This window comes from Anarhichas minor, unplaced genomic scaffold (genome assembly GCF_050575085.1).
Source record: "Anarhichas minor isolate MPS153535 unplaced genomic scaffold, ASM5057508v1 ptg000003l, whole genome shotgun sequence".
NCBI lineage: Eukaryota > Metazoa > Chordata > Actinopteri > Perciformes > Anarhichadidae > Anarhichas > Anarhichas minor.
In genome coordinates this window covers 19,532,501-19,544,234 of record NW_027466449.1, presented here as the reverse complement: position 1 = coordinate 19,544,234, position 11,734 = coordinate 19,532,501, and the positions used below count along the sequence as shown (strand labels likewise).

The 11,734-nt window shown below is 41.9% G+C and overlaps 2 protein-coding genes across 2 annotated transcripts in view; one reads left to right on the top strand and one right to left on the bottom strand.

Moving 5' to 3' along the window:
- Nucleotides 1-22: 22 nt before the first annotated feature.
- On the bottom strand, nt 23-6,283 carry rfc2 (replication factor C (activator 1) 2). The gene is made up of 6 exons (XM_076101771.1): nt 5,973-6,283; nt 4,833-4,938; nt 4,629-4,730; nt 3,066-3,324; nt 2,056-2,316; nt 23-250 (listed from the first exon to the last, which is right to left on the bottom strand). The coding sequence occupies exons 1-6, from the start codon at nt 6,208-6,210 to the stop codon at nt 140-142; spliced, it is 1,077 nt and encodes a 358-aa protein (XP_075957886.1). The 5' UTR covers nt 6,211-6,283; the 3' UTR covers nt 23-139.
- A 1,125-nt stretch (nt 6,284-7,408) lies between these two features.
- The window catches only part of usp11 (ubiquitin specific peptidase 11), an 18,601-nt gene continuing 14,275 nt past the window's right edge, over nt 7,409-11,734 (top strand). Inside the window, exons 1-2 of the mRNA XM_076101703.1 lie at nt 7,409-7,683; nt 9,937-10,046. Coding sequence (XP_075957818.1) covers nt 7,574-7,683; nt 9,937-10,046 — 220 coding nt within the window. The 5' untranslated portion in view covers nt 7,409-7,573. The remainder of the gene's footprint in view (nt 7,684-9,936; nt 10,047-11,734) is intronic.

Below are 11,734 nucleotides of genomic sequence, written 5' to 3'. Positions count from 1 at the left end.
AGTAAACTTTAAAAAACGACAATCAATGAAAAGATGATTTATTGTAGTTTTTACATTATCTTTGAACAGAAACTAACTTTAATGTTCAGATCGTGGTCCGTTAAACACAGAAGAGTCCAGCGCTGTCGGGGTTAACGGATCAGCTGACAGCAGGGGGCGTCGTCTTACTACAGAGTCGACCAATCAGACCGGCCATCTGCAGCAGAGAGTTCACGCCTTCAGACACACGCATGTGAGTGTACCCGATCTCCTACAGGACACACAGAGTACTGCAGGTTAATACACAGAGTACATAAAGAGTACTACAGGACACACAGAGTACTGCAGGTTAATACACAGTACCACATACTCAGGTGAGAAGACTTGGTGAACTTTGGTGACTTGTTACTAAAGAGACTCGTTGCTATAGAGCAGCGGTTCCCAAACTTTTTAGGCCACGCACCCCCTTCTACATCCCGACCGGGTTCACGCACCCCCAATCCCCCCCCCCCCCAATCCCCCACACCTTAAAAAGAAAGAAAAAAAAGCAACAGAGCCTATTTATAGCCGCATAAAAATCGGACCAATGAGAGAACAGTTTGCTCGCGCGTGGCGTTTGTTTACAAGATAAAAAAGACAAAAAAACTTCCTGCACCGTGCCTTCGAAAAGGTAACGGACGTACACCAGAAGATTGGCCAGATTGGCCACATCTGTAGACTCGTCTACTTGCAGAGAGTAAAACTCACTCTTCTTCACGCGACCGACGAATGTAGCCAGGATGTCTTCGGACAAAGCATCGATGCGGCGCGACACGGTGTTGTGTCACCGGGATCACGTCCAACTTGTTTGCTTCTCTCTCTCTAATCATACATTCCACCATCTCTTTGGCAGCTGGCGAGCACACGTCTCTTTCTTGCTATTCTGTGACCAGATATGAAGCCCGTAGTGCGTGTTTTGTAGACCCAACACATGAATGAGACTGCAGTTGTTTTGGCTGTTTTGTAACTCCTCCAATTTCGATATAAAAACTGTAAGGGCCGTTTGACTTGCACTGGCATGCTTGGTGTTCAGGTGGCGACGTAAATAAGAGGGCTTCAGACAGCTGTTAGCCAGAACCTCACTGCACTGTCTCCTAAAAATTACGTTCCCCAAAACTAAAATGCATTCTCAATTACGTTTGACCAAAAACGTATTTTCTCCCTGATTATGTTTGTGTTTGACTTATTACAAATACGTTTCTAATCAACATTTTATTCCCTCTCTACCACCGCCTCTCCTTCTCCCTATTACGCGGTCAGAATACTACCACAACACGCCGCCTGTCTCCAGCAGAAACGCGCTCATCCAGGCCGAGCAACGAGGAACATTACGAGGCTACAATACCTCCACAAAGGCCCGCGTGGGGACGTGGCTTCCTAGTGGAAGTTAGGGTTAGGGCAGGGTTAGGGTTAGATGGATACAAATAAATAAAATATACCTCCATAACACCCCGCCACTCTCGGCTCATACCTCCCCAGCAACGAGGCACATCACCCGGCCACAATACCTCCAGAATGTCCCCGGGTGAAATCCGGGACTTGGTTTTATGGTTCCGAGTGGCGTGCGCTCACCCGTTGGCGCCGGACGCGAGGTCTCCAGCCGCCCCCGCCGTGAGGCACCCCATCGTCAGGTCTGTCAGCCCTCGGAACAGGCCGCGGGGCAACAACTTGTGGGTGGCGGGGGTAGAGGCGAGGCAGATCACAGAACAATAATAAAGACTAGAGTATGGCAAAGATATGTTGATGAGAAACGTATTTGTTATACGTCAAACACAAACGTAATCGGGGAGAAAATACATTTATGGTCAAACGTAATTGAGAATGCATTTTAGTTTTGGGGGAACGTAATTTTTAGGAGACAGGACTGCACCATTAGACCACCATTACATTTTTCCTCTCGCGCACCCCCTAGAGGCAGCTCACTTTGGGAATCCCTGCTCTAGAAGATTCTCTGGGACACATTCAGGTTTCAGTCTTTAACTTCTAACTGGTGGTGAACCAGTCTGGACCTGTTGAGGGGGTGGAGCTCCGGCTCACCTTGATGAAGTCCAGTTTGAGGTACTCGGCCATGTGGACGGTCTTGCAGACCCTGAAGATGTTCCCGATGATGTCCTCCGGAGAGTAGCCCAGCGCCCACAGCTGCTCCACCACCTTGTAGGCCTGGTCCACGTTCCCGTCCACGCAGTGTCCCAGCATGCCTTTCACCAACAGCGGGTGGGGCTCGTCGCACACTTTGAACACGTTCTCACTGTTGACGTAGCCGAAGCCGGAGTTGGTGGACTGCAGGTTGTTCAGCGCCTGGAGAACCAGATTTAGAGTGTTGATGGAGCAGCTACATCATTAGCGTAGCCTCGCTCACATAGATCCAGACTCAGACAGAAAACAAGCTTTCTAAAAGATATCTGCCTCCCCCGTCTCACGTCTCCCCTGTCTCACGCCTCCCCTCTCATGCCTCATCTGTCTCACGCCTCTGTCTCATGTCCTCACCTGACTCATATCCTCACCTATCTCTTGCCTCACCTGTCTCACGTCTCCCCTGACTCACGCCTCTCCTGTCTCACGCCTCTCCTGTCTCATGTCCTCACCTGACTCATGTCCTCACCTGTCTCATGTCCTCACCCGTCACACCTGTCTCACGTCTCATGCCTCACCTGTCTCTTGCCTCACCTGTCTCTTGCCTCACCTGTCTCACGTCTCATGCCTCACCTGTCTCACGTCTCTTGCCTCACCTGTCTCATGTCCTCACCTGTCTCACCTGTCTCTTGCCTCACCTGTCTCATGTCTCCCGTCTCACCTCTCATGCCTCTCCTGTCCTCACCTGTCTCATGTCCTCACCTGTCTCTTGCCTCACCTGTCTCATGTCCTCACCTGTCTCTTGCCTCACCTGTCTCACGTCTCCCCTGTCTCATGTCCTCACCTGTCTCACCTGTCTCTTGCCTCACCTGTCTCATGTCTCCCCTGTCTCACGTCTCACCTCTCATGCCTCATCTGTCTCACGCCTCTCTTGTCCTCACCTGTCTCTTGTCCTCACCTGTCTCTTGCCTCACCTGTCTCATGTCTCCCTGAGCGGTGAAGATGACGGCCTCCAGCCCGTCGTCAGACGCGGCCAGCTGTTCTCTCTCCACGACGTCCTGCAGCCGGCTCAGGATCTGTCCGTCCGTCAGCTTTGAGTATCTCAGCACGGCGCAGCGCGACTGGATCGGCTCGATGATCTTGTCCGAGGCATTGCAGGCGAGAGCGAAGCGGGTCGTCTTCGAGTAGATCTCCATGATCCTCCTCAGGGCCTGCTGAGCTCCGTCCGTCATGCTGGAGGAAGGAGGACAAAAGGACGGCGACACCAGAGGAGACCGTTAGTGTCCTCAGAGGAACGGTTTGAACGTCACATTCAGAACATGTTTTATGAGGACGCTTTTAAACTTTCTCTTTATACATCTCAGGTGTTATCTATAGGAATGTTATTCAGTCTCTAACATGTCAGGAAATCATCAAAAGTGTCGATAAGTGTTTCTTCTTTTGTCCACAACTCAAAAAGATTTAGTTTAGTGTCACAGAGGAGGAAGGAACCAGAAGAAATTCACATTTAAGAAGCTGGAATCAGAGAATTGTGACTTCTTAAAATGAATCAAAGTCTCTCTGTCTCTCTGTCTGTCCCTCCCTCTATTGTATTGGGCTAGGGTAAATTATAACCTCCTCCTTCCTCATTTCCTTCCTTCTACTTCCCTCCCCCTCCCTTCTCCCTCCTCGCTTCCTTCCTTCCTCTCTCTTCTTGTGTTTCTAGTCTCTGATCATGTTTCATTGTAAACAGCCAATCCGTGTTTAAAGCAACAGGAGAGCTAGTAACGTTAGCAGCACCGCTAACGGCTAACCAACAGGAGGAGAGCTAGTAACGTTAGCAGCACCGCTAACGGCTAACCAACAGGAGGAGAGCTAGTAACGTTAGCAGCACCGCTAACGGCTAACCAACAGGAGGAGAGCTAGTAACGTTAGCAGCACCGCTAACGGCTAACCAACAGGAGGAGAGCTAGTAACGTTAGCAGCACCGCTAACGGCTAACCAACAGGAGGAGAGCTAGTAACGTTAGCAGCACCGCTAACGGCTAACCAACAGGAGGAGAGCTAGTAACGTTAGCAGCACCACTAACGGCTAACCAACAGGAGGAGAGCTAGTAACGTTAGCAGCACCACTAACGGCTAACCAACAGGAGGAGAGCTAGTAACGTTAGCAGCACCGCTAACGGCTAACCAACAGGAGGAGAGCTAGTAACGTTAGCAGCACCACTAACGGCTAACCAACAGGAGGAGAGCTAGTAACGTTAGCAGCACCGCTAACGGCTAACCAACAGGAGGTTCACTTCAGTTACATTATGATGCCTTCAGGCTCTGCTCAGTGAACATGAGTACTAGCTGAAGGTACATTATAACGTTATCATGATGTGTTCACATGTCATCTGTAAAATGTAGCTTTGGTGATAAACTTGAATAAATCCAGTAGTTTGAAGGAGATGTATTCACATGAATATAAATAGATATGAGAGATGAATTATGATGTTTAACTTCCTAACACATAAAAAGCCTGGTTCTCTGGTTCTAAAGTTCCTCCCGTGGTCTCACCTGTCGGCTTCGTCCAGGATGATGATCTTGTGTCGTCCTTTAGGCAGCGTCACTTTCTGCTGAGCGAACATCTTGATCTTGTTCCTCACCACGTCGATCCCTCTGCAGACGAGGTCACATTCATCAAACACCAATAACCTGAGGTCCAGGTCCACGTCCTGGTGTCTTAACATCGTCGTGTTTTTATATTTATTTATGTCTCACCTCTCGTTGGAGGCGTTGAGCTCCAGCACGGCGTCCTTCATGGAGGCTCCCAGCAGAGCTCTGGACAAACACAGGATGCTGGTGGTCTTTCCTGTTCCTGGAGGACCTGGATCACACAAGGTATTATTATTATGTATATATATATATATATATATATACACACATGTATATATATATATATATACACATGTATATATATATATATGTATATATATACACATGTATATATATATATATATGTATATATATATATATATATATATATATATATATATATATATATATATATATGTAATATATTATTCCTCTCTTTCCGCACTGATAAAAGTCCAGATTACACTATTCTACCAGAATAAGCTGCTTTATAGGATATGCTTATAACAACCAAAAAAACAGACGTCTTCTGCTTATTTTCAGTTCAGTGGAAGAAAGTAACTGAGTACATTTACTCAAGTACTTTATACAATACAGAGTATTTCCATTGTCTTGTACTTTTTACTGCACTAACTGTAACTTTGCAGATTTAGATTATTAATACAAAATATAAATTATGGTTTACTGAGTTGGTAAAATCACAATAAACTAACTTCTAGTAGTGATACTACTAGAAATACACTGTTAATGTGTACACATGTACACAAAGTATTAGATCAAGGTGCATATTAATGTAGAAATATACATCTGTGTGTTTTTATTCATTCTTCAATAAAAGGAGTCATTTGATTTGTTGACCGAAATATAACAATATTTATTAAAAATAAAATACTAATTACAAAAATATGATGATGTATTATTATAGACTAAAAATAAAATATTAAGTATTTTATTGTTAGTCTATAAACAAGCTGCAACAATAAAGCGATGAACACATAAATGCATCAATAATTACGAAACAATATTATTATATTATATAATGAGTACTTTTACTATTTGTGCTTAAAATGCGAATAATTCTACTCGAGTGTGATTTTGAATGCTTGTACTTTTAGTAAAGTATTCCTACACTTGTGGCATTACTACTTTAACTGAAGTAATATGAAGTAAAAGTACTTCTGAACACCCTTTACTTAAGCTTAATGTGTCAGGATAATGAATGAAAGTATAAAGTAAACTAGTTGAGTCCTTTCGGTCCTCACTGACCTGCGATGATGACGTTGGGTACGTTTCCCTCTTGCGCGAACACCTCGAGCCGGCTCACGGTCTCCTCGTTCCCGACGATCTCGCTGAGTTTCGTCGGTCGGTACTTCTCCACCCAGGGCAGCTCGTAATGGCCGCCGGAGCTTTTAACCGACGCTTCTCCAGCTCCCGTGTCCGCCTTCTGCCCGCTCTCTGTCGGTTCTTTCTGCTCACATTCAGGCTCCATCATCTCCACCTCCATATTTGTTTCTGTCTTTCAGAGCCCGCGAAGAACTTTTTTTTTTTTTCCTCCCTGGCAACCGCGCGACAGCAAACACTGACGCCTCATTGGCCGGAGCGTTTCTTCTTCTTCTTCTTTTTTGAGGTTTATTGGCGGTTGGCAAACAATGAATTGGTGCATTACCGCTACCAACTGGTCTGGAGTGTGGATCAGGATGTCTCGTAGTTTAGTATAAATAAAATATAAAATAAAATAAAATAAAATAAAATTAAATTAAATTAAATGAAATATACATATACATATACATATATATATATACATATATATTATCCCCTGGCATTACGTTTAATTATTTTATTTTTTATTTTATTGTGATTGATTGATATGACTTATATGTCTTAGTATTAGGTTGTCTATAATATAGAAATTATTTCAAGCTAATTCATGCAAACCCCACTAATTTCAATAAGTTTTGGTATGAATCTTGGTTGTATTGGAAATATATGAAATTAAAAGCTGCAAAAGAAAGTAGAGGCAGAAGACTGTTTAACGAATAGTGCTTGAATTTACTAATCTTTAATTTAAATTGAACACCATTTATATCTATTCATTTATTTTATTAACTACAATGTGTATACTTTAATTTACTTTCTTATTTGTTATTGTTTTATTTTAGGTAGTGTATTAGATATTTTATATATATTTTACTACTCAGACACATAAGGACTTTCACACAATGTTAAACTTGCCTTGTTTGTAAATTCATTATTATTCATTATTTGTATTTTTATTAAAGTAAAGGATCTAAATACTCCACCAGTAATAAGCATGTTAAATATGGATATTAATGTTTTTAATACATGTTTTCAGATGAAGGACGCCCCCTAGTGTAGTTACCATGGATGTATACATTTGTTTTTGAATTATCATTTATTTTATGTAGAAATTACAAATTTTTTCTTATCAATTATTTATGTATTTATTTTCACCATGGATGCATATTTTTTTATTTTTTTTTATTTATTTATTTATGTATGTATTATTTATTTGACCATGAATGTATTCTTTATTTATTTATTTTAACCGTGGATTTACAATTGTTTTAAACATTTTATTATCATTTCTTATTATTTTCTTTATTATTTTTTTTTACCATGGATGTATAGAGAGAACCTAGATACGGATGTAGCGCGCGGAGGCCTCAGACCGGAAGTCGTCATCGCCCTACTCTGAACCACTTCCTACTTCCGCAAACACAACAGCTCCGTGTAGTTTCCCCGTTTTATCGGTTGATCAATGCGGTGGTTGACTTCTGCCTTTCTTTACTCTATTTACATATTCTAACAGTTCCGACATTTAATGAGTGATTGATTTTAAACACGTCATGACGGCCAACAGCCGCTGTTCCGCCGCCGAGCCTCCGGGCCTGGAGACCCAGCGGCGGGAGATCGAGTCTCTGCTGCGGGAGTGTGAGCTCCGCGCTGGGGACAGTTGGTGAGAGTCTCTCACACACACACACACACACACACACACACACACACACACGCACACGCACACGCACACACGCACACACACACACGCACACGCACACACGCACACGCACAGTGACAGGGCTAGCTGTTAGCATCACACGGCTAACTGTTACCTAACGGCTATTAATGGTTATCAACGACAGAGTCGAGTCGCCACGTGTCGTAGGTGTGAGATTGTTGGGGCCGTTTTTAACGGATCTGTGTTCTATGTTAGCTCGCGCTAACCAGACAGACAGACGTCGGTAACTGACTGTTAGCACGTCGATGCTAACGCTAGCCTGTCAACCAGTTTGGGATGAGACGTTCAGGGTTGACTCGTAAACTTCCACTTTTGTTTTTTTGTGTATGTATATTATCCCCTGGCATTCTGTTTATTTATGTTTTTTTATTTTATTGTGCTTGATTGATATCACTTATATGTCTTAGTATTAGATTGTCCATAATATATAAATTATTTTAAGCAAATTTATGCAAACCCCACTCATTTGAATACATTTTGTTATGAATCTGGGTTATATTGGAAATCTCTGAAATTAAAAGGTGCAAAATTCGTCCCAAATGTATTCATCTTAACGTTTCACATTAAGAGGTGAAGGCAGAGATGAAAGAAGTATTCTGAACCGGACAGGTTTCTATTGTCGCCTCTATTCTTTGTTTTTCCTTCTCTTTCTTTTATTTTCTGTTCACCGTCAACACTTTTATGAATCACAGAATAAACGCCTCCGTACATTTACTAGACATGAGCACAGTGTTATAGATGATACAAGGTGCTATAATATTGGTGTTGCTGTTTGTTTGTATCATCTTTGATGTGTGTGATTTAGATTGTAGACACATGTTCTGATGGTTACAGGAAACCAGACACACAGAACAAGATGGAACGATTGATAGATGATAAAAATAAGCTGTTGTTTTTGTTTTTTAGCAAAGTGTTTATCTGTCAGACTGTTCAAATAATAATAAAACTGAAGCGCTTTAGATTGGATCTGTGGACCAGCTGTGCGTCTCTGTGACGGTTTGCCTGTTTGTTTATAAAAAGCTGCTCGTCTTCATGTTTGAGTCTCAACAGATGGATGAAATCCAAACTAAAGTAAATGAAAACACTGTGATGCTGAGGAGGAGGAGGAGGTGGTGTTGTTGTTGTTGTGTTGTGACATAGTTTGGACTCGTGTTGTTGTGTGGTTAGCCTCTGTGGAGTCCAGCTGAAATGATTTGTCTATTAATTGATAAGCTGAACATTAGAGTTCGGTGATCGTTAAACCACAAAGTGTTTTTTAAATCCACATCTGCAGCTGTTTGTGGTAATTGATTCGTTGTTAAAGACATTTTTAAAGTTGAGGATTATCAGTTGTACTCTGCCTCATTTGATCATAAACAAACAGACCGCGTGTTGACGTCACTTTGGGCTTTAGGAGATCGTAACGGACATTTTGGGACTAATTTCTGACGTTTTATTAACCAGTAATTAATACAAAATAGATTGAAGGAAAATGAAAAGAACAGTGAGCTGCAGCCCTAAATCCATGGAGGAATCATGAATGCATAAAAATATCTATTTTTGACGAATTTAATTAAATGTGAAACAAATGGAACTTCATCGTAAAACAAACATTCTATTAAAATCCCAAATGAGTGTAAGTCGGTCCTGCTCATTGATCTGGAACATGAAGAACAAAGGCCTAAGCCTTCATACATACACAGTATACTATCATTACATCTCCAAACACTACTGACAGGATGCACAGCATCACGTTCATCAGCTGGAAGGTTTCCTGCTCTGGTTTGAGTTCAGTGTTGGTGAAGCCGTCGGTACAACAGGTTGATATCAGGCTGAGTCATAACGAGATCACCGGCACGCTGCTGCAGACTCGGGCTGCTGTCATTATTCATTCATCGGTTTCTTTGTTGTTTGTTACAGAAAGTTTATTTAAATGGTGAAAAGAGTGACATCTTCTTTGAGCCTCGTGTTGTCCAAAGACATTTGATTTAAAATGATACAGAACCACACAATGCTCTGAATGACTCATCAATCTATAGTTAATGTTAGTAGTTTAATGTTAATCCTTGTAATAAATATCCTGTCGATCAGACCGTTCAGAGACAACAGGTCGTTGTGTGAGTGTGGTATTAATGTGTGTGTGTGTGTCTGTTTGTATGTGTCTGTTTGTGTGTGTGTGTGTGTGTGTGTGTGTGTGTGTGTCTGTTTGTGCTGCAGGTACGTGATGGAACGTCGTTGGTATGAACAGTGGAAGGAGTTCGTGGAGACCGGAGACCAGAACTCGTCTTCCTTCCCCGGTCAGATCGACAACACTGAGCTGTTTGAGGGTCAGTGAACGCCTCATGATGTCATCACCTGACAAACAGCACTCCTCAACTTTCCTTCTTCCTTCTCTCTTCTATCCCTAAAAAGAGCACTTCAAACCAACTATTTTCTATAATTAGGATAAACTATGGAAGCCCTGAGAGGCAAGAATCCAGGAGTCTGATTCAAGATGTTTCTTCTTCTGTGTTTATGACTTAAGAACAGGTGAAAATACATTCTGCCAGGATAACATATTCTAAGTTCCTTAAATCTATTTTCATCTTTGAAAACAGGATCAAGTGTTTGTTGTTGTAATACTCATTTCAGCCACAAGAGGCTGAAGCGCTCCACTACCTCATGTTCTAAACATGTGTTCCTCACGACAGATTAGAGATGATTTAAAACACAGTTCCACACAATATATTTATTAAACTCAATTTTATATATATTGCCTCACAAATCACACATTTACAATCTGTATGGCATAACGGTGTGTTCACACCAAACGCGGCGTTACTCGCGGGACCATTTGTGGTTATTTGTGCTAGATGTGCCGGAGAGGGGGCGTGGCTTAACTCCATGGAAGCCGTTATCAACTGAGCCCTTTATTTCCTCCAACATGGAAGAACCTGTATTTCTGCTCAGTACTTGTTGTGGAAGTCCCAGAGATCTCGGGAAACTAAACGCTGTCTTGTCTGGTTCATGACATCATAACAAGACGACAAGCAAACAACTTTAAAATGTTTGTTTTCGAAAGCAGCTCGGATCGATCGGTGCTATGCTAAGCTAACATTGTAGCAGCTCCATCAACACTCAAAATAACGACATCTAGACGTAAATGCAGCAGCGTCGATTCATTGTTTGTACCGTCTGGTTTATTCACATTTATACACATAGTCCGGTCTCTACTGATATGAGCTCTGGGTGAACACAGACGACTACAGTATTTGTTTCCTGATTCTGCGTCACCCCAGTCTCACCGCCTCTGTGCGGAGACTTTGTACGTAATCTACTCACGCGAATAATTTCGTGCCGTGTTTGGTGTGAACGCAGCTTCAGACGTCCTCTTTGGACCCTTTACGTTGTGTTTAGAGAGCATGCGGTGATTAGAGTCTCACCTGAAGAAGACATGAAGCTTTCAGTTCTGTTTAGAACACGAGGGGGCGGAGCACTGCAGCCTCTAGTGGCCAAACATGAGTACTACAACAACACACTCTTCTATCCTGGTACACTCTATTTTCACCTGTTCTTCAGTCATGAACACAAGAGACTAATATTTAGATCAGACTTAGAAACATGGAACAAAGCTTTATGATTCATGACGATAGAAATGTGAAATTATTCTCCTTGATTCTGATTGGAAGTTTATTTTACAGGCTGGAGCAGATCCAACAATTTAAGATGTGATGAAATATAACTTTATTAATCTTTAATGAAACTCTGGTGCCAGAGTTTCATTAAAGATTACAAGAGAAGAAGAAAAAACAATATAAACATATATGAACAATAGAATAACAATTATTAAGTGTAAAAGAAATAATTCTGACAAAAGTGCAAAATAGAAGACAATATCAATAAGAGTAAATGAATAAATAGAGAAAGTAAAATACAACAACAAAGATTAAATATAAAGTGTAGAAGAAGTGATGCTAAAACCAGTTTCAATGGAAACTAAAATATAAAAATAGTTTTGAGCATGATCTTTAAAAAG

Bases quoted from the DNA above. Each gene is read 5' to 3' on its own strand.
- rfc2 (XM_076101771.1), bottom strand. From the start codon at position 6,210: ATGGAGGTGGAGATGATGGAGCCTGAATGTGAGCAGAAAGAACCGACA. The intron at 4,731-4,832 runs GTGAGACATAAA...CCTCGTCTGCAG, and splicing joins CTCAACGCCTCCAACGAGAG to AGGGATCGACGTGGTGAGGA. The intron at 3,325-4,628 runs GTGAGACCACGG...TCCTTCCTCCAG, and splicing joins ATCCTGGACGAAGCCGACAG to CATGACGGACGGAGCTCAGC.